Consider the following 22156-nt stretch of genomic DNA (forward strand, 5'->3'; position numbering starts at 1 on the left):
TCATATTTTAGTCATTCTTTCTAAAGAGGTCCAGTTTTGAGATGTGAAAGACAACAGCAAGGCTAAAACATAATTCAAAATAAATGAGGATCTTTATTCTATAATGGATGATTAAAGATATTCATATTCATATCTCAAGACATTTTATTAGAAATAAATGACACTTTAGGAAGTATTGTTATTTTTTCATATAATAACCAAATGTGACACTAGATGGCTTATGTTTTTAAAGGTACAACAGTGACTAATTTATGCTGCGTTCTTTTAAATGTTGAAAAGTTGCTTACATTTTGCCAAGAAATATAACCGGAGTCGTGGTTTCCTGAGATATGCATTGCGTTTACAGTCTGCAGTGTTGCCTTTAATAAGATTTTGATCACGCCCTGTCAATATTTCATGTACATTTTGCTGCCTGTTAGTGATTTTTTCAACAGTTGGCATACTCAGGATGCACATCACTCAACATGAAGGGCTAAAATAATTGATGTATGAGCAGAAAGGATTTTTTCTAATTAATAAACAAATTAAATTATTCCAAATTACACTTTACATTAGAAGAATTTACTAAAGACAAAGCTACATTATTAACATTTTAGATATGTAACTAATTATTGTGCTGCTTCCCCACAGCTATTACCTGAGTGTATATATAATGTAGTGTATAGTGTATATATTTGTGTCTGCAATGCTCTGCTTCCATCTCCTGGACTTGAACTGCAAGTAGAGCTCACTGGTGCTTGTGTGAAGTTTAGGTCATCTGCAAATGACACGATCCAATATACAACATGAACTACCTCAGATGAGTTATATCTCGTTCACAGAAATGTGTACTTGCAGATTAAGTCCATGGGATTCAAGCATTGCAGACAAAAAGCACACTGACAGTAATTTATCTGTGCCGTGTTGCGTGCGTAAAATGGCACAGAGCCTCCTTTAGTTTGGAGACACACTTATCACTCCTGCTGCTGTGTGACAGCTACGATGTAGTACATTCAGTGACATGTGGCTGACATGACTGGTAAGACTATGACTGACCCATTAGACACTCAGGCTACTTAATCGCATTAAAAGTTGAATTGTAATGGAAACTTCAGTCTGTAATAGACGCAAAATTGTTACGTAAAACAAAAGAGAGGAGAGAGGCAACAACGTGCAGGTGTTGTGTGATTCTTTTGTCCCCAATTTCCCTCAGTTGTAGCTTTTGCGCTCTCTGAAGTGTTGTTTATGGACCAGTGTCGGTGCTGAAATGTGGGGGAATTCACTTGGCATTTAGATGTTTTCCTCTGGATGGAAAAAGGTCATAACCTACGGCTTCCTCTTATTTGGCTTGATTTGTCTCGTGATAATGTATGAGGCATAATGTTACTGCAAAAGGATATTAATACATCAGGTTTCACCACATAGGTCAAACCGGTAATACTAAGGTTACAAAACACATAATTAAGTAATTCATACCTAAAGATTAATGGTGGTTTTAATGCTTGTAGTAAGAGTGAGCATGCTACATATATACATATATCTACTGCATGAATTCATGCATTAAAACACAAGTTCTGCATTAGTGATGCATTACAGAAGTCATGATATGTGTGTATTGTGTGTTATTAAGTACAGCGCACAATGCAACTACAAGCCAAGTATTCCTTTCTATAGGCAAAAATACTTTATGATACTTTTCTCAAGTATATCTTGATCAAAAGATTAAGTAAGTAGGCCTATAAGCCAAATATACATAGACTTTTTATGTATACTTGTCAGTATGAGCCAACTATATTTTTGTTAAGTATATCTCTGATAAGTACATAAAAAGTAAACTGAAAGTTCAAAAGAAGTATACTAATAGCACACTTAAATAAACTTCATTTTGGTAAGGGCAGCTGCATGTTAACTCACTGAATATTGCACAAAGACCCAGAGACCGCAGCCAAATCCTATCTGGATGAAACATATGTCTACAGCAACTTTATTTAGGACCATGCACCATCTACGCACAATATAAGATAGATGGGAGTATTTTACTCATCAAAAAGGGAAATTGCAAATAAAGTAAAAAAAAAAAAAAGAATTAAGCAATCTTCTTCTACAAGACCACAATTATGTAATAATACAGGATCTAGTTGATATTCTAATTTAGTGGTGAAAGTTCCCAAACAAATGTAAAATTAGTGAAATCACCACTCACTAATGAAGCTGTGACTCTTTGGGGCCCCCTGGAGCTCTGGGGGCCTCTGACAGTTGCCTGTATGGGAGGATTACCAGCCTCGTCTACTGTTGCTGTCTTGTTTTCGGGTGGTTGTGACCAGCAGCAGCTCTACATTATCTGTTAAACAAGCGCATCACATAAAGCTCTCCCTGGAGCCCTGTGTGCTGCAGGCCAGGGGTTATAATGATCTTTAATTAAACAATGGACTCTAACAAGGTGGCGCAACTTCTCCTTCTCCTCCCGGTGTGAACGTGACACATCAATAGAAAGACAAGAAGAGTGAAGCAGAAATGTGACAACACTTGGCAGAAGAGGCTTCAGAGGCGTTGACAGCTCCAGGGTTTTTGCCCGTGCGAGGTGACACCAAGACGGACTAGGAAACCCCGTGGATTCAGGGCCTTCCTCCATCTCCATGACACCGTGCTGCTCTCCTTTAGCTAGCTTTAAGCTAAGCTAACTAATGTCTTCCCTTAATTTGAAATAACTCAATTCGGACAACTTTATTTGAGATGTGTGGGAGTTGTTAAAGGAGTTACTGGATGGACGGACAACATCCTCTCTGAGTGAATTACTGCGAGAGCTTCTCCAGGTGAGACTTCAGCTATGTTAGCATGCTATTAGCTTCTAGCCAAGGCCTATAGAACGGAGGATAGGACACTTGTCTTGGGATACAGGGTATCGCGCATGCGCATTACCACTGAAGCTGCGGTCAGATTCTACTGCGCATGCGCTATACCCCCGTGCTACGACGCAACCTCCTTCCATAGGCCTTGATTTAGCTAACCTGCTATGTAGCATTAACTAGCTGTCATGTAGCAAGTAAACATCCTAGCTGCTATAACATTGATAAACTTCCACTCTTTATTGGTTTATAGTAACTTGACAGTTTATGGTAGCGTTTCGCCTTTCTTTTTTATATAAATGTTGGCAAGATTTTGATAAGCATAATAGCATTTGTCAATGTTAACTAGCTAGGTTAGTTAACATTGAGGTGTTGTCAGTCAGTCAATAACAGTCACAGTGTTTTTCCATCAGCTGCAATGCAGTTAGTTTAGTTGTAAACATCAGGTTAACTTACATAAAGTTGAGCCTTTTGTTTTGAAAGTTTGCTACATATTGTCTCTTAACTTAGCTAGGTAATGTTTACTGATCAGCAATGTTTTTATAAACACATTGACAGGCTTGTTGGGGAATAAGTAGGCTACTAACATAAGATAAGATGAACCTTTATTAATCCCTGGAGGGAAATTCAGGTGTCAAAGCAGCAACATCAGCAAACATCAGCAAACAGTGAAACACAGGAGAGGTAAAGGTATACACAAATTATAAAAACAATAAATAGAGATATATAAAAGATACAGAGTGAATGTGTGAACATAGTGTGTACAGTCCATCAATAAATAAATGTATGTACAATAAATACATGTAATATGTACATTATGTGCAGTCTATAAAGTGGTATTTAGGATATATAGTGTAGAGTAAGTGTATTTTTCTCATACTGTCTGTCTGAATATACCTGTATTCACGCTCTGTCTGAAACGCTCCGTTTAAGTGCATTTCAACGAAAACAGCTTGGGTCCATGTTTACATCCTGTCAGCTGATGTTATTCACATACACTGCAACCAGGAAATAAACTGTGACACATTTAGTATGTTTACGTTTAAAACTGTGAAAGGGTCTAAATATTGTATATTTGTGACATCACAAACGGACAGAAATCCTAACGGCTTGTTTCAAACGCACAATTTCTGAATACGGGCTTTGTGTATTTCTCCATGGATTGTGTGTTTTGATATTTTCATAGTATTTATATAGCACTTAAACCTGCTTTATAATATAAAATACATGAAAATCTCACTTTTTACAATATGCACGCAACTGCGAGCGCACATGGGACACCAACCCGGGTGATTTATACGTGTAAGAAGTTACAAACAGTCCCTTTAAGTTAACCATAAAACTACTACTATAAAGTTTAACAATTTTGGGTGTCAGTCTTGCTTGTCAACTAACTTTTTTCCAGCTTTCTTCCACAGAAAGAAATTGTGATTTCTAATTAAAATACGTTTCTCAGTAAAGGGCAGTAAGCACTTTGGATTAGCTGCCAGGTAGCCGTGTTGAAAGGTGCTGGTCAGACCTCAGGATTGACTAGATTTTTGGGTCACCTGCCCCAAACGGAAAGAATATTTTACATGCCTTGTATTGGTAGCCAATGTGCTACTCCCTGCCTGTTGATGCGTGTCAGTCTTCTCTTATGTAACAATAACCCAACCCAGCTAGTCCACATAAGCCAAGTCAAGTCAAAGTTTATTATAGCTCAATATCACAAGGCATGCCTCAAAGGACTATAGCTACATATAATAAAAACAGCAATGTGCAACATTAGCAAAAACACACAACAAAAATATATAAGTGATATAAACTACATACAAAGCATTACAAATGGAAAAGTTAGACACACACAATAAAAACAATAGCAACACAAGCACAATAAACAGGTAATATAAGTTACAATTTCATTCACTGTTTGTGTCTGTCTTTCTAGGCATGATGGAAGGACTTCACAGCCAGGCTATAAGCCTAGACCCACGCAGGCAGGAACTGCTTGAGGCTCGCTTCACTGGAGTTGGTGTGGCCAAGGTATAATGGCATGCATAATAGTGGTTTTGATGCTCAAAATGATCAGCTGCAGGTAGGGATTGTTTGTGCATCAATTTAATGTATTCTGTTGTTGAGACATTTTAATGAGGGTTCCTTCTTATCCCTGCTGAAATAGATTTTAGCTACAAAAGAGTAGCTCTCAGTTTTCCTGCGGGCAAACATCCCACACTGTCATTTGTGTGTGAATGCAAACACGAGCATGAGTTGGTCAGCTCTCTTATGTTGGTCCTTCTGTTTAGAAAAGCTTGGAAGTATTCTCTATTTCCAGTATTGACTGATGCTCTGTGTTCAGGAGTTTCCCTCAGTGGAATAATCCGCTCTCCTGAGCGAAAGCTAAAACAAGACAAACTCTGTCTTGGCTGACATGGGAGCTGGCCAGCAGCTCTTTGTTTCAGCTGAGACTAGTGACACTGAAATGGCACCGCAGCTGAAGCTCACAGCATAGGCTGCGTGCTTTGCTGCAACCCTGCTGTTGAACTGGGTATTACTGTGTGTGGGTGTGCATTTGACAAAATGGCAACCCCTGAGAAAGCAATCGCTATCATTCCTGCTCCGGCATGTAGTGCGCTCTGAAACGAATTGTTAGGCCTGCTCACTGTGGTATTAGAGTGTGAATGATTTAAGGCTGTGAGTATGCTGACTACATTAAATGTTCAATACATTACAATGAACATGTGTAGTGTATATGGTAAGACAAAAAAGCATTTCTTGGCTGTATGTGTGACCTTGAAGCAGCAGAATGACAGCTGGCCTTAAAAGCATTAGCCTCCTGCACCAATTAGCCTGCTGTTTCTTCTTAGTCTCTTCAGGCTGTGCAGCTGGCCATTAGTGTCATGATGACACCAACTGATTCTACCAAGAGGATGTGAGCTCAAGATTTGCAGAATAACAGTGGGATGTATATTATACCCCCATTGTGGCATCCTATCTTAGCGTCTTAGCTTAGTGACAGTAATTTTAGAGCTATAACTGTTATATCCATGTGCTGAAATTCCTACAAAAATAAGATATAAGGAGTGGAAAAAATAACGTATACACATCAGTGTAAAAAGGGCTGAAAATCTGAAGTAACTTATACTGTATCACAACTGTAAACACTCAAGAGAGGCCACCATCCCTCTTTGGTGTATATGAGTGCACCGTCCACATTTTAGAACAACAGAATATGTCATTTTTACCAGAAATTGTCATGTAAATATCTTTATATGTTTAATTTCCAGTCCTACTTGCAAAGATCGACTTACCAGAGTAGCACCAGACTAATCAAGCACGTTTAATGTGTGTGTGTGTATGTGTGTGTTCTGTTTTCCAGAGTTCAGCCAACAGTGAATCATCCAACCAGTCTCTGTGCAGCGCGGGATCACTCAGTGACAAGGAAATGGAGGTCGGTTGGGGAAAGAGTCAATCAAAATGACAAGTGACTGTGCCCTCATCTGCAGATTATATTCTAGATTAATCGTTTGCTCAATAAAATGTCAGAAAATAGTGAAAAAAATCCATCCCAGTTTCTCAAAGTCCAAGGTGATGTCTTTAAATGTATGGTTTCGTCAGTCCAAAACCTAAAGATATTCAGTTTAATATTATATAAGACAGAGAAAGCAGGAAATCTCCATGTTTGAGAAGCTGAAAACAGCATTTTCTGCCATTTTTTGCATGAAAAGTTACTTAATTGATTATCAAAATAGTTGGCAATTATTTTTCTGTCGATCGACTAATCATGGCAGCTCTTATCTGTAGCGATTGTTTGTGATTTAGGCAAGTGGTCAAGTATTAAGTACACATTGGTGTGGGTGTGGGTGTGGTTCATCTATTCATCCATTTTCTGCTCCTGCTTACTCATGGACACGGGAGGGTGAGGCATGAATTTGGCAAAAAGCTGAAAAACACCCTGGATATGTCACCAGGCTTTTAACATAAATCAGAGGTTCCATGTATGAAAAGTGCCAGAGATACCATAAACACCGCAGGCAATACACTGAAAACTGAACAAAGAAGCTGCTATTAATTGAATTGCATGGTAAAAAGTGTCTTTGAGCCAGGAGTGCAATTATACCCATATAACTTGGCCATGTGGCTAATGGAATAAACTTAATGTAGTAAAATTTGAAGCTAAGCTGTGCTGCTTTTCTGCTCATGTCAGACACCAGAGAAGAAGTCAAATGACCAGAGGAGCAGGAAGAGAAAAGGAGACGTATATGACAGCAACAGCCAGGGTAAGTCCACCCTACTTACTGACAGAGCTCTGAAATGGCACTTTCCAACAGAAATGGCTCCTTATATTCTGAAATGTTTAGCTTTCCTGTATATGTGTATGCTTAGGAAGATAGTATAGGATCAAATGAATAGATTTACTTACTTCTTATACCTGTTGTGTGTTTTTTTTTGTTGTAGGAAAAGGGAGAGTGCACAAAATAAGTGATTATTTTGAGGTGAGTATTTCATCCTGGTGACTGAATTTTGCATTCTGGCCACTATGTTTCAAATCACTCTCAAACTTTAGTGTGATGTCTTCACCCTCACTTTCCGACTGTGCCAGTACGGCCCTTCACCACATTCCTCCTAAATAACAACTCTGTCTTCTTTCTTTCTTTCTTTCTGTCTTGTTTCCACACTCTTGTCAACTGCCCTGTGGCCAGTTTGCTGGTAGCAGCGGCTCTGGCACCAGTCCGGCCCGGGGCATCCCTATGCTGGTGCGATCCTCTCCACAGCACTCACTGTCTAATCCTCTGGTGAGCACCAGCATCCATCTCCATAGCCCTCACCTCAGGCCCTCCACAGTTGCTTTACTAGCCGTTTGTTTCTTTAACCAGTGTCACATTAATCTGTTGGTGGGTCTATTTTCTCTTAGCATTGGTATCGTCTTAATTGGACAGGGTCGGTGAGGCATGTCACTAAGATTTTGTTTTGTTTATTATATCAAAGTCTAATCCATTTAATAGACTTATATCTTTGGTTTGTCTGGATCCAATGTACGTGATAAAACATTCCTTTACCCAGGGATTTTTTAATTGATTTAGTTACTGAAATGTTTTCCTTTAGTTTGACTTTAACGAAAAATGAAAACATGCACAAAATGCAGTGAGTCTGATGGTGTAGATTAGTTGTAGCTATAACAGGTCAGCTGAGTGTGTGTGGGATTTATTAACTGGAAGGATCAAATGTAGGATAAAGTCTGACCATTGGCAATAGAAACTGTAGCTAATGTTAATGTTTTCAGTGCTGGTTGTTGTTCATGTTTTCAGATGTAGCTTTAACACAATAAGCTGACATGTAAGGCAGGAGCAGTACAGGAGGACTATGTATGTAAAATTGGTGCCTACGCTTTCGAATTTATAGCGGTTGTTGATGACGACGTCATGAATTTACTATTTATATAATTAATTAATATCTCTTCACCTACAACTTTTATTCATCTTATGTTAAAATAACATCTCTCCTCATTACGCAACAACAAACGAGTCTGTCACACGTTCATTTCCAAATACTCCCACATTTTGCTGCCATAAAAGAACGACGTTATTGGTGGTGTTGATGATGTTTGTTTCTGATGGATCACTAATTAGTAAGCTTACTTAAGTGTGCAGATATAGTATGTAACAGTAAGGTGTTTTATCAGTTGTATGTTCAATAGTTTTTCAAGAATTCTCCTGGTTAACAGCAGATTTTAATTTGGTGTATGATAGACTGGCATAGTGAAAGATATACGTGGCACGTTTGTTCCTGTTAGCCTGCCGGCAACAACATATATCCACTACATCACTCTATAATTACCCCTTTCCTAATCACTCACGTCTCACAAAGCAATGTCATGTCATTTTTTTGTTGTCTTGCATGGAAATATTAACTATTGTATACGTTTTTTATTACTAATAGACATTTATAAATGCCTTTAAGAATAGACTAGGCAAAAGAATGATAGAAGTGAAACAGTATTTCTTTATCTATTTCAAATGTTTTGGAATGGACAATTTAGCATCAATACCTGATTATTTGTTAATTTACAATTTCAATTCTCTCCCCTTTTAATAGCTACAGTGTTTGTTCCTTTTCTTTGTATCCTTTTGAGCTATTTTATAATCTCTCTCTGCTGTCTTTATTGCATAATTGTTATATTTCACCCCCTGTGTCTTTCTGCCTTTCTCTTTTTTATGTCTCTCTGGAATGCAGTTTCAGCAAGGCAGTCCTTCGTCCACAGGCTCGGCCCACACAGACTCTTCATCTTGCAGCTCTGTGAAGACGGCCCCCACACACTCCTGCTCACACAAAGCCATTCAGGTAACCGACTAGCTGAGCTGGACCTCCACTTAACACCAGCTTTTCAGATTTTTCTTCAGTATATTCTCAGTCACATTGTAGAAGCACCTTGGTTTGGCACAGCCTTTTTACATTTACTTCTTACAAGAACTGGTGATTTTTGTCCTTGATTTGTGAAAAGTGGTTTTGTTTCACAAACTGCATCTTCTGTAAAAGTGTCATGGCAGATAGTTGAAGTTGGCTAAACTTGTAGGGATGACGCAACTTCACACCTTGTTCTGTCGTTCAAAAAATGACACTAGTTGGGCAAGATGTGTATGCAAGAATTAAAGGTCAACATTTGAAAGGCCCCGCCACCCACACTGCTCTTCATCTGACATAACAATTGCAACACACATCCAGCTATCCTTGCACATTACACTAATTGGCCTAATTAAAGGTCAACATTTTGAATTGATGTCTAATATAAGACACCAACGTCTGATTTTGATATATTTAAAGTGATGTTGTGTTTTTGTTAGTGACCGGCCCAAGGGGTGTCTGCATCATTCGAGTGGGATGTGATGTTAACTGTTGGCTTGTTGTTGTTTTTGCGCTCCTTCCTCAGTCAGAACTGACGCTGCTGAAACTGACAGCACTGGAGAAGGACAAGAACTCTGACCTGGAGAAGAAAGAGGGGAGGATAGACGACCTGCTGAGGGTAAGATAAGAAAATACTTAAAGTCTGTCTTAAAAACATGACGAGCTGAACATAGTCTGGAGCATTTGGACCATCTGAAAGAGCTTCGAAGTAGTTATTATTTCAGTTGACTAACAATGATTAATGTCACACACTGTCAAGGATATATCTAAATACAAATTTATGATATTAGGCCCATTCACAAATGCCCTTAATAATCACTTCACAATCTACACACCACTGCTACCACTTGTCACAACAACCCCAGTAATTAACCTGCAAAACAGCCTTGAATCCTTGTTGTAATAAGATTTAGATGTCAGAGTGATGATGTGTGTTTTTGCAGGGAAACTGTGACTTGAGGCGGCAGGTTGATGAGCAGCAGAAGATGCTGGAGCGCTACAAGGAACGGCTTAACAAGTGTGTGACCATGAGCAAGAAGCTCCTAGTCGAGAAGGTGGGTGTCAATGTCACGCACCCGGTGCTCCGCTTGCATCTCCAGCGTTTTCCTGTGCCCTCATGTTAGCATTGCGTGCAGCGTTGCTTGCCCAACGCTCCGCTCGCATCTCTGGCGTCTCCCTGAAAAAATCACACCATAATCATTTTAATATGTTTTCAATGTAAATAGGAATAATGATGTTAAAATGATCATACCCTCTAATATCGCAAATCATATCGCAATTGCAATATCAGTCAAATTAATCGCAATTAGATATTGTTTTTTAGATCGTTCAGCCCTAGTTGTTTGTCAAATTTTATTAGGCATTAGTATGTAAAAATAAACGTTTACAGAGTGATAAGAGTGATAACATGTGTTATAGAGGCTATTTTGCACAGATATGAATACAGGTGAGCCTTGAGATCTTGACTTGCACTTTGGTGTTCCTTGGGCATAAAAGGTTTGAACACCACTGTTCTAAACAAAGCCGTTTTTTGAGTGTACATGTACAATTTCCAATTCATCTTTTTTTGTAGTCAAAGCAGGAGAAGATGGCCTGCAGGGACAAGAGCATGCAGGACCGTCTGCGTCTGGGCCACTTCACCACCGTACGGCACGGAGCCTCCTTCACCGAGCAGTGGACAGATGGATTTGCCTTCCAGAACCTCATCAAGTCAGCATGCAAATAGGCACAAACATATGTTTTCATTTTGTCCAATCTGTTGTTATTGTTGTCGGTGTTCACACTAGATTGTTCTTCCATGTTCTAGGCAGCAGGAGCGACTCAACTCGCAGCGAGAGGACATTGAGAGGCAAAGGAAGCTGCTGGGGAAGAGGAAACCTCCCTCCATGGCCCAGACACCTCCACCCAGCTTCGAGCAGAACAAACGAAAGAGCAGGAGCAACGGCCAGGAGAGCGAAGCGTAAGATTAGCTACAATTACTTCACACAGTGGGACCAGCCCAAAGTACACAACCAAGCAAAGATTAATTGTTGTAGTGTAGCTTGAATTGTATTGTTTTCTGATCTTAAGGGCTGCACTGCAATTCTAATTATTCTAAAATATATCATTATAGTAATAGTAGTTACATAGTGACACTTTGAGCTTTATCTTAACAGTAGAATATCAAATCTACACAATCTGAAGCCTTTTTTTTTTCTTTTTGTTGAGTCAGACTTGTACTGATCTGTAAGAAGGCTTTGTGTTTTCTTGTTTTTTAATTTCCCATTTTATCTGAAGTAAATGTGTAGCTTATTCATTTTTTTTTCTCATAAACTGACCTGGTTATAATGTTATAAATTACAAACTGTTGCCACTTTATCCCACGCAGGCTGTCAATGGCAGAATATCATGAGCAAGAGGAGATTTTCAAACTTCGAATTGGTCATCTAAAAAAGGTACCAGTTCACCACTAAAAGGGATAGTTTGGGTGTTTTGAAGTGGGGTTGTATGAGGTACTTATCCATAGTCAGTGTATTACCTACAGTAGATGACGGTCGGCACGCCTCCAGTTAGGAGAAGCAGAGGTACCGCACTGAACCAAAGTAATGTACTACTGTGGACGGGGCTGGCAGCAAAACATATTTTAGCCACCTAAAAGAAAGGCTTATCCACAGCAGTACATTGCTTTGTTCCTATGCAGTAACTCCTGTGCGGTAACTCCTGTCTGCTTCTCCAAACTGGGGGCTGCCGACCGTCATCTACTGTAGGTAATACATTGACTATGAATAAGTACCTCATGCGACCCCACTTCAAAACACCCAAACTATAGCAGCTTTTTCTTAGTTTTTGTTGTTTTGGGATTTGTTTCTAACCTACAGACCTACTATAGTACTTCTCTAACCTGTTCCTGTTTATCAAGTGCTGAGGTAGATGATGGATTTATGTGGTTGTATGCAGGAAGAAGCAGAAATCCAGGCTGAGCTGGAACATTTGGAGCGAGTAAGAAACGTGCACATTCGAGAGCTGAAGAGAATCCATAATGAGGACAGCTCGCAGTATGTATCGTCTCAGTTTAACATACTTTACCCATGTTCTGTAGTGTGCTTTTATCTAAAAACAAAAAAATGCAGTTTGAAAAACCAAATGTTTAAAGAAAGTCTTCTTGTGTAGATTTAAAGACCACCCGACGCTCAACGACCGATACCTGCTATTACATTTACTTGGAAGAGGAGGCTTTAGTGAAGTTTTCAAGGTAAGCATGTGACATTTAGTTGACTTCTATTCTTTATGAATGTCACTTTATAATCTTTTCTTTCTAACTATTTTTGAATAGCATAAGGTCAGAGTGGTATTGTAGTGAGACTTGCAACACTTCTGTATCCAGGCTACCATACAACATTCAGTGTTGGTAATCGTAGGCTTCTCTTTGTGTGTGTTCATGTGTAATGTTTTTTTTTTTTGCAGGCTTTTGATGTGACGGAGCAAAGGTATGTGGCCATTAAAATCCATCAACTCAACAAGAACTGGAGGGAGGAGAAAAAGCAGAACTACCACAAGTGAGTCTGAACCTCACTTGTTCACGGCGCCTGCTCTTTCTGCTTTGCATCGAAATGTTTTGATCTATAATGAAATATTACATGGTGGACATTCAACCTTAAAACTATCTTTAAATGTTCTTATTTGTGATGTTTTTACAAAGATACTAAATGGTTAATGTCTTTTCAGACACGCCTGTAGGGAGTACAGAATCCACAAAGAACTTGACCACCCAAGAATAGTCAAACTCTACGACTATTTCTCACTCGACACAGACTCGTAAGTGAATCATTCTACATCCAGCTCATAAACGTGCCAATGCAAATATAATAAAATAAAGTTTATGTGCCACTTTTAAGTGCTAAAAAGCAGGAAAACCCTTAAAGCAGCTATAATCTATATTTTTACAATAATAATGTATTAAATGTTGTCAATGTGAAAGGGGTTGTTATTTTGATTTCCAGCCTGCAACTTTACTGTTCTGGTTCACGCTCACTGCTATTATAGTGTTGTTTTTTGGCTGCAGCAGGCAGCTGTTTTCAATGTAAAAGCTCTAACAACCCACTGTACACTACCTGCTCAGCACCAAACAGCAGACAGACAAATTTAGCCACTAGCTGGTGAACATAGTGGAGCATTTCGCAGCTAAAGAGACAGACAGAGACAGATTTCCCTCAGGATTTGAGACCAAAAACAGAGCTAAAACAGAGTGAATATAGGTCCGGAGCTCTGTAACTGCTGAATGTGTAAATAAGCAACTGTTTGCTACCAAGTTTGCCAAATCGACTTCAAAGGTTATGAAAACTTCCCAAACGATGTTGTATTACCTCTCGCAGGTTCTGCACAGTGCTAGAGTACTGTGAAGGCAATGATCTGGACTTCTACTTGAAGCAGAATAAGCTGATGTCCGAGAAGGAGGGCCGCTCTGTCGTCATGCAGATTGTCAACGCCCTCAAGTACCTCAACCAGATTCGCCCACCCATCATCCACTACGACCTCAAGCCCGGTATTCTCACAGTTTTAGTTTGTCAATTTGTCATCCCCCTAAAGTTACGGAGTAGTGAAAAAACGTAATTACAATCTTGGTCAGATTGTAATTAAGATAAATACATACGTGTGGGCATACAAAATGTATATATTTCTCAGAAAAGGCTGTTTACAGTCCTGTGTTTGTAATTTTACTTTTACTGTTCTGGTCTTAGGAAACATCCTGTTAGTTAACGGCACAGCTTGTGGAGAGATTAAGATCACTGACTTTGGCCTGTCCAAGATCATGGATGACGACAGCTACAACTCTGCTGACGGCATGGAGCTGACCTCACAAGGAGCAGGGACCTATTGGTACATAGAGACACATTTCACTGCATTTCGTAACCAAGCAACAAATAAGGCTTCACAAGTTTGAGGGAAATGTTGCTAATTGAATTCACATACCCTCTTCATTCAGAGAATTGCTCGGAGAGAATATATGGAGCAAAACCATTTCAATCTCATGTTGTGATTGTGTGACTGACAGGTACCTGCCTCCGGAGTGCTTTGTGGTGGGCAAGGGGCCCCCCAAAATATCCAACAAGGTGGATGTGTGGTCACTAGGGGTCATCTTCTACCAGAGCTTATATGGACGCAAGGTACCTACTAATTTACATTCTTTAACAAAGATTTTGTAGCTAGTTTCCTATAAATCAGTGTGAAAAATTATAGTTAACCATCTCCCTTTTGCCTTCTTCCAGCCGTTCGGTCATAACCAGTCGCAGCAGGATATCCTTCAAGAAAACACCATATTAAAAGCCACTGAGGTGCAGTTTCCCCCCAAACCTGTGGTCACCACAGAAGCAAAGGTGTGGTACTCATTTCTCTTAAACAGCTATAAAGTCACTGCACTGTTCCCATTAACCTTTATATATTTATACAGCATCACTTACTCAGTTTATTACTACGTTTTAAAGGCCCCATGAAATTACATTTTTACTCCTGAATGTGGCATAATTCCTTCTCAAATAGCAAGTAGCCCAGAAATAAAAAAGTGGAAGTAGGTTCAGAAATAATGAGTTGTTTTCTCCCTTCATAGGCCTTCATTCGACGTTGCCTGGCTTATCACAAGGAGGACCGTGTGGATGTGCTGCAGTTGGCCAGCGACCCCTTCCTAATGCCCCATATTCGAAAAGCCCCGGCCAGCAGCACGCCTCTGGCACCTCCTCTTCCCTCCACCTCCGGCTGCTACGGCAGCAGTGCCTCCAACTGACGCAAAGCTGAAAGCAACTGGAATAAAACCCCAGCGAGGACGAAGCCACGCGAAGACGTTACACACTTGATGAAACTCCTCCTTTTGCTCTCTTGATTGTGAGAGAGCAGAGAGCATGATGGGATGCAGGGATTCCTAAAGGTGTGAATGGAACCAAAATGACGGAGGCGGTGGTGATGTAGTAGTAAGTGTGCCCACCACCGTCGTCCAAGTGCTAAAAAAAAGAAGGGCCAGTCTGTGGCTGCGGGCTCAGTAGAACCCAAAGATTTGCCCATATGCATGCACTAACACAAAAACTTTGGCTCACTTCAAGGGGCTTTTTTACGCGATAAATAGTAGAAGCACCCGAAAAATTGCACAACTGACGGGCTGAGGAGTACGCCATGTGTGGAAGATCACCTGCCTGTACTCTCTGGAAGGTTTAGAAGGAGAAATTTCATCCCATTCTGCTTGAAATCTATCATCTATCAAACTATTTTTCAGAACTAGAGTGGTCAGTTTCAAATGTGTATCCCTATAGGTTTGAACCAGGAAGGGCTCCTACAAGTAATAAGGAATGACTGATGACCAAAGTTGAAGGGCCTGCCTTGTTGACACGGCACCATTAGAGGTTCATGAATGACTTGACTCGGAAGAGGGCTGATTCTGGAGAGAGTAACTGGTTTTGACCTACTTTAAATATTTTACTGGATAACTGGAAGTCAGCTTATTATTTTAATTAAGTCCATATTTTTCCATGAAATGTACCCCCTTTAATGTTTTTGTTAACCTTACAGGGGGGCTGACTATGAGTGAGTGTTGTGATGAGAGTTAAGATTCAACAGAAATAATTATGAAACTATTAAAAAAATATTTGATTAACTCTGCGGTGTCTTAGCTTGATTTATCGTAAATTACACAAAAATATTAAAGGGCCCGTGTGTAACATTTAGGGGGATAATAAGTACATTTTATTTAGTGTATAATTACCTGAAAATAAGAATCATTGTGTTTCCGTTACCTTAGAATCAGCCGTTTATATCTACATACAGAGCAGGTCCTCTTTACGGAGCCGGCCACCATGTTTCTACAGTAGCCCAGAACGGACAAACCAAACACTGGCTCTAGATAGGGCCATTCCAATTTTCGCGTAGTTCTCTTACACGCTTGGCACACGCGAGAAGTTTCAGTTGGTTGTGATCTGCAACCTCACCGCTAGATGGTGCCAGATCTTACACACTGCACCTTTAACCTGAGTATTTATGAATCTTTAAATCATTCATGCTGTTGCCATTAGTATACCATGATGTAGTTACACAAATGTATTTTCAGTGTTTGCGATTAATCTATAAGAAACTCTCCACACCCGACATTTTTCACAGCATGAAATGTTTTATTAACTCAAATCCCACCATTAAAAGTATCCATCGTATCTAAAACAGACAAATGAATGTGATGGTGCAGAGTATGAACACAAAGGTGTCTCAGTGTACCTCTAAATACAACAGTTTACCTGCAACGTATGTATGTAACTGTCAAACATGATAACTGCTTTAGAAGTTAATGAAATACTGACACTCTTGTTGAATACTAAACAGTGTTAATCTATTAAAAATCCATCCTTGAACATGACATCATACTCTTACAGCTTATATAATTGGGAGAAAAACTTTTTTTCTCACTGTGGAGAAAGTTACACAGTGCCTTCAAAGGTGTACAGTGCAACAGGAGAGCAAGGATACCTTGAACTTGATAAAGTGGTTAGAAGTAAATTTGGTGAAGATTTCTTTTAAATTACATTCTAGTCTGAAGACGTGTGAAGTTGTCTAAATGCAACGTCAGCTCTTCAGAAAAAGCCAGATATTAATTATTGAAGCAGACGATAAAAAGAAACTAAAAGACGCACATGTAGTTATCTCATCCCGCTTATTTTGAGGGACGTGACCACGACCTGTGTCTTTAATGCTTCCAAATTTAGAAACTCCACTTCGCAGCAAAGTAGATACAAATTATCCCGTCTTTGTAATGTATAAAAAACAGACAATCTGGACTGAAGATCTAGAACGTTGACTTGCAAAAAAATGGTGCACACATAACCATTTCTTTTCCTTTGGCCAAGTAAGATTCACACAAAATCCATTCATTATAGGGTCAATATCTCAAGGCATAGTCCATTGTCTATCTGTTGTAGAACTGTGACGTGACCCATGCCAGTCCCCACTTCAGGTTGGTGAGCATAAACTTGAGCGCCTTCGTCCACTGCTCCTCAGAATTGAATTGGGTTTTGATGGAGTAGGAGCCGCCGCTGCCTCCCGTGTCCTCGATCTTTCCTTTCTCCACATCCATCCTTAGGCACAGAATAAAACATCAGTTGCAGTCATCACATAACGCCTGGTGCAAGTAGTGATGTCAATATTATAATATGGCATCATATACTGTAGATAGTAGGCACAATTTACATGTATTGCTGGACATTCGCAGGAAAACGCACAAAAAATAAGGAACAACTTTTAGTAAGATATCACGAACTGTTGTATGCAGTGTCATCTCCATAGCTTAATGAACATAATATACATGTGCCATACAGAAATATAACAATAACCTTTCTCAATTTGACAGATTTTGAATTTTTTAAGGTTTCACACCACCATGGTCACCAGTCAAGTTGCTCTGTTGAAGAATGGATTTGTGGTGTGATTATTCACCATGCTGTAGACCTAGTAAATGCGGGTGAAGCACTCAGTAAAGCGTGAAGTTGGGCTTTATAAGGCTAGTTACACAAGTAAGTCAATTAGTAAATGTTGTACTGGAAGCCATGCTTTAATAATGCAAAGGGTTATATAGCCAAAGGTTTCCCAAATGTCTCTTATTTGCCTCAGTAGCATAATCAGAGCAGACAGCTCCTCTAGAATAAATCGAGGTAATGGTTGAGACTTAGCGTTCAAACTTCATTAATATTTACAGCTTCATATTAAATGGCTGCAATAATGCCCCGAGTTAATGAGCACAAAGAAAAAATTGTACACATCGTGTTGGTCTGCGGGTGTCTGACCTGTACGGAAGGCAGAAGCCAGTGTCTCCTTTTTCCACCTCCTCTTTGAACTGCTGGACACAGTCTAGGAAGGCCACCATGGCGTGGTCGAATTTATTGTCCCAGAAGAACCTCAGGCCTCCTGAGCAGTACAGAGGAAGTTCCTGGAAAAAAAAAACGCGAGACAAACAGAAAGGGCAGGGTTGGACTCTGGAGGAGTGTTTAAATAAGGATGGGAGAGCTGGTGTTTGTATATACTGTATGTATATTACCTTGGACTTGTCTGTCAGTGACTCTAAGTACGAGTGGTTTCCGTATGGGACAAGACGATATCTGAAGAGAGAAGTGTTGTTTGAGCTTCATTTTGCAGTAATAAACTGAGGTAGAATAAAACAAACAGCAATGCGTACCTCTGGAAGCGCAGCCCCATTTTGTTGGCCAGAGCGTGCAGCAGCAGCACCGTCTGCCCCCAGGCTGCGTTGATCTCATTCCACTCCACTGGGACGCTGGGGAGTCGACCCAGACGGAAGTTGTTGATGGTGCCAAACTGGCCGCTGTGCCTGGACGAGAACAGAAACAATTCAGTTCTCAGTCAATTGATTCAGGCATTGATTCATTTTTGTCCTGGAGGCCTATATTAAATATTTGCTAAGTCATGGTTGATTGGACAGAAAAACAATTATTTATTCTTAGAATACACAACATCTGTGTGTGTGTGTGTGTGTGTGTGGGTGTGTGTGCCTACCAGATGTGAAATGTGGCGTTGAAGACGTTGGTCTTTTTCAGGCGATCTAGCTGAATCTGGCAGTAACGCATCTGGTTGTCAACACTCTTCAGCTCATCATCCAGCTCCAGCTGTTGCCGTTTAAACTCGCTGTACTCCTTCTGGTACCTTCATGGCACAAAGCAGCGGAGAGAGACTCAGCTGTTAGCTGCTGTCTCATTTAGCAGAAACAGCACTGTCACCTGTTTACACCACATGATTGGATCACTCACTGTAGCTCCTCTGTGTCCAGCTGCTGAGAGTGGATCCTGCTCTGGGTCAGGTCCTGAGCCACGGCAGCCCTCTGCTCCTCCACTGCCTCCAGCTCCTGGACCAGAGCCTCCTCCTCCTCCTTCAGATGATGCAGCTCCGCCAGCAGGGTCTCCTCTCCCTCCACCTGCAGGTGTGACAGCAGCTCCAGGCACTGCCTGAAAATACATCCACATACAGTACGTTACTACTAGGGCTGCCCCATCTTCATCAATTAGTCGACTAATCGGTTGTTTTGGTCTTCGTCGACTAAGATTTCCTACATCAATTAGCATTTTTTATGCTTTTTAATGGTGAATTACTTTTTCCAAGAAACTTACAAGCACATCTCTGGTAAACACAAGCTTTAAAGTGGTGCTTTTGTGTGATTCTTTGTGAAGAAACTCTGTTTTACAAGATCTGTCGATTAAATCGACTAATCGATTAGCGGCCAAAATCGTACAAGTGTTAGTCGACATTGATTGTGCACCAGCTCACTTGTAATTCTGGCATTCGTTCTCTGTGATGTTGAGCTGCGTGTCCAGGTGGTCCAGCAGGGTGTCGGTACATTCCTCACACAGCGGGTGGTCCACGTCTGTCTGGCCCGACATGATGTCAAACAGGTCACTGGTCACCTGGGTGGGATAGGATCAGAGACATCCATAAGTTCACCCTAACAAGAGCCCACTTCTCTGCTATCCTTCCCAAAATAACATGATCAGAGTAAACTGACATAATAGAATTCACATTTTTCTGCTGTGTGACTTTACCTTCAGCCTACGACTAAGATTTTCCATGGTGCCGCCATCTGATGCTTCTCCAATCAGTGTGAAGCTGTTGGCGCTCTCTGTGGACATCATCCTGTAGGGCAGCATAAAGCGGTTCAGTCAACTTTATGCGAGTGCATCCATACTTCATTTGACAGAGGAACATATTAACTTAGAGATAATCAACTCAGATATAATTTGTTATCGGTATTCGGTTCCATTTTTTGAATGAAAGGATTTGAGCGCTCACCGTGCAGGAGGGATATATTTTCTTGAAACTCCATCTTGCTTGTTTTCCACAAAGGTCTCCTGGAAGGAAAATGTAATTATGAGACTCAAACATTTCTTGCTCACAAAATATTTTCACTTAAGTGGAATTGCTTTAGCCTTACGTCTTCTAAAAGTATTGCAGATTACATTGGGTTTTTCAAAACAGAATCAAAAAGTTTCCTTAAAATATGCAGTAACTTGGAATTTGATTTACATATGATTTTGCTAATTGCCTAATTAATCCAGTCTTACCAACTCATAACACTTACTTATACATTATGTAATGTTTGTGGTTATACAAGTATGGATTGTAGTCACTAATGGAGTTGTCCCACATGCCAATCATGCCATAGTCAGAAATATCAGCTTCCCTGACGCCACAGTTTTATCTCATTGGTCTCTTATCTTGTGCCTAGGGAGACTGTTTTATCACATAACCTTCATATGCCCATAGAGAGTGGGTCCATGCAGGACACCATCTCAGCACTGGAGAGCTCCTTCAGCGACAGGCTGCTCCACCCAAAGTGTGTGAAGGAGCGCTATTGCAGGTCCTTCCTTCCTGCAGCTGTCAGACTCCACAACCAGCACTGCTCCCAGTAGACCACTTACACTTACACACCAAAAACTGACAATAACCTGATATGTTTAGGTAGAATTTCATTTCATTCTCACTGTGCAATATCATTTTCCACTTGTGGAATTTTATTAATAGTCTGTTTATTGTCAATACTGTGTATACTGATCCTATTTGTGTACTTCCTTCTATTTAAATGGTTCATATTTTGTTACACTTTGTTTAACTCTTTTATTTTTACTGTGTTAGCTGATGCATCTTGTTTTTTGCACTATCCCCTTTGCTGCTGTACACTGCAAATTCCCCCACTGCGGGACTAATAAAGGAATATCTTATCTTATCTTATCAGGGGCTACACTGAACAAGAATGGTGGATTAATGGTGACAGTACAGTAGTTGCACACACACAATAGCCCACATTCAGTGTAATCTTGTGCTGTATGTATCCTGGCAGTCTTCTACTAGTCTACTGAAGGTGATGAGAGCATTAGGGTCCTATCTTGTGATATATATACTGTATATATTGTGCTGTACATACCTCTGGTGCTGTCTCCCCATCAGTGTTGTCAGCCTGTTTGCTTGGGGTCACTGTGACCAACGGAGCTGAGGAGGAGGAGGAGAGACAGATGGAGCAGTTTGAACACCACTAACACTACATCTCTTGTACATTTTTACAGCACCGATGATTTATTGTTACATGTATACATACCAATAAGTTCCTGGATCGTTACCCGGTCGAGCACATTGAAGGATGTGTCCAGTTTGAGCGGCTGACAGCAGCGCTGACACACGAAGCTGACCTGCATGGTTGTGCTCGACGACTTGGAGCCCTCCATCTCTAGCTACAAGACATAAAAACACTCTGTAAATACACACAAATGAGCGAGTGATTTCATTTTTTGTAGGAACTAAAGAATCCTGTAGATAGTGAGTGATTAAAAACGTCTTAAGTCTACATTTTAAGCTACAGATGAGAGCTTACTTGCTCGTTAACCTTAGCTGTTTGGCTAAACTGCGAGACAGCTGACTAGCTTTGACGTTAGCTCTGCAGCTAGTTTGTGTGCAAAAAGACATAACGAAGGTATACAAACATAAGATAGACTCACTGTCGCTTGTGAAAAATGAAAACTAGTGCATAATAATCCGTTTAAAATGAGAAATTGCTTCTAATAGATGTAGCGTGACTGTTGCATTTGGTTTGCAACACCTCGGGACTTATCTTTCCACTTCCTTGTTGTTGTTTACGGCGGAAGTGACGTCATGTGAATAGAGTGGTGGAAAAGTCACGAGGGGAGAGCACTCCAGTAAAAGACTTTAGTGTGTTATGGGAACATGTTGGTTTAAAAACCCTCAAAAAGAAGGCACATTTTAAATAATACATTTGATGATAATTCTAGCAAAACGTTTTTTTTCATAAATAAGATAAGAAGATGAACCTTTATTAATCCCTGGAGGGAAATTCAGGTGTCAAAGCAGCAACATCAGCAAACAGAGTGAATCACAGGAGAGGTAAAGGTATACAAAAATTATAAAGACAATAATAGAGATATAAAAGATACAGA

The 22156-nt window shown here is 40.2% G+C and overlaps 2 protein-coding genes across 4 annotated transcripts; one reads left to right on the forward strand and one right to left on the reverse strand.

Moving 5' to 3' along the window:
• The first annotated feature begins 2247 nt into the window (after positions 1-2247).
• On the forward strand, positions 2248-15822 carry LOC119479116 (serine/threonine-protein kinase tousled-like 2). 2 transcript variants are annotated; one of them, XM_037754360.1, is made up of 21 exons: positions 2248-2792; positions 4753-4847; positions 6181-6252; positions 7009-7081; positions 7260-7297; positions 7505-7597; positions 9036-9143; positions 9730-9822; positions 10148-10258; positions 10777-10913; positions 11011-11163; positions 11572-11638; positions 12141-12238; positions 12354-12435; positions 12648-12739; positions 12909-12998; positions 13556-13725; positions 13922-14060; positions 14236-14347; positions 14450-14557; positions 14788-15822. In XM_037754360.1, exons 2-21 carry the CDS (start codon positions 4755-4757, stop codon positions 14959-14961), a joined length of 2103 nt encoding a protein of 700 aa, XP_037610288.1. In that variant the 5' UTR covers positions 2248-2792; positions 4753-4754; the 3' UTR covers positions 14962-15822. The 2 variants fall into 2 exon arrangements, with proteins under 2 accessions (XP_037610288.1, XP_037610289.1); XM_037754361.1 differs by lacking the exon at positions 7505-7597 and having other exon boundaries at positions 2251-2792.
• A 490-nt stretch (positions 15823-16312) lies between these two features.
• becn1 (beclin 1, autophagy related) lies at positions 16313-21877 on the reverse strand. 2 transcript variants are annotated; one of them, XM_037755687.1, is made up of 12 exons: positions 21802-21877; positions 21304-21436; positions 21133-21197; positions 20001-20059; positions 19754-19844; positions 19482-19618; positions 18968-19162; positions 18717-18863; positions 18382-18531; positions 18244-18304; positions 17993-18135; positions 16313-17287 (listed from the first exon to the last, which is right to left on the reverse strand). In XM_037755687.1, exons 2-12 carry the CDS (start codon positions 21428-21430, stop codon positions 17119-17121), a joined length of 1344 nt encoding a protein of 447 aa, XP_037611615.1. In that variant the 5' UTR covers positions 21431-21436; positions 21802-21877; the 3' UTR covers positions 16313-17118. The 2 variants fall into 2 exon arrangements, with proteins under 2 accessions (XP_037611615.1, XP_037611614.1); XM_037755686.1 differs by having other exon boundaries at positions 21701-21861.
• Between the last annotated feature and the right edge of the window lie 279 nt (positions 21878-22156).

Source organism: Sebastes umbrosus, chromosome 20, assembly GCF_015220745.1.
Source record: "Sebastes umbrosus isolate fSebUmb1 chromosome 20, fSebUmb1.pri, whole genome shotgun sequence".
NCBI classification, from domain to species: Eukaryota; Metazoa; Chordata; class Actinopteri; order Perciformes; family Sebastidae; genus Sebastes; species Sebastes umbrosus.

Excerpts from the sequence above, each read along its gene's own strand:
- LOC119479116 (XM_037754360.1), top strand. The coding sequence starts at position 4,755 with ATGATGGAAGGACTTCACAGCCAGGCTATAAGCCTAGACCCACGCAGG. Across the intron at positions 9,823-10,147 it reads GGATAGACGACCTGCTGAGG|GGAAACTGTGACTTGAGGCG; the intron begins GTAAGATAAGAA and ends GTGTTTTTGCAG. Across the intron at positions 14,348-14,449 it reads AGAGCTTATATGGACGCAAG|CCGTTCGGTCATAACCAGTC; the intron begins GTACCTACTAAT and ends GCCTTCTTCCAG.
- becn1 (XM_037755687.1), bottom strand. The coding sequence starts at position 21,430 with ATGGAGGGCTCCAAGTCGTCGAGCACAACCATGCAGGTCAGCTTCGTG. Across the intron at positions 20,060-21,132 it reads ATGGGGAGACAGCACCAGAG|GAGACCTTTGTGGAAAACAA; the intron begins GTATGTACAGCA and ends TTTTCCTTCCAG. Across the intron at positions 18,532-18,716 it reads AACGCCACATTTCACATCTG|GCACAGCGGCCAGTTTGGCA; the intron begins GTAGGCACACAC and ends GTTCTCGTCCAG.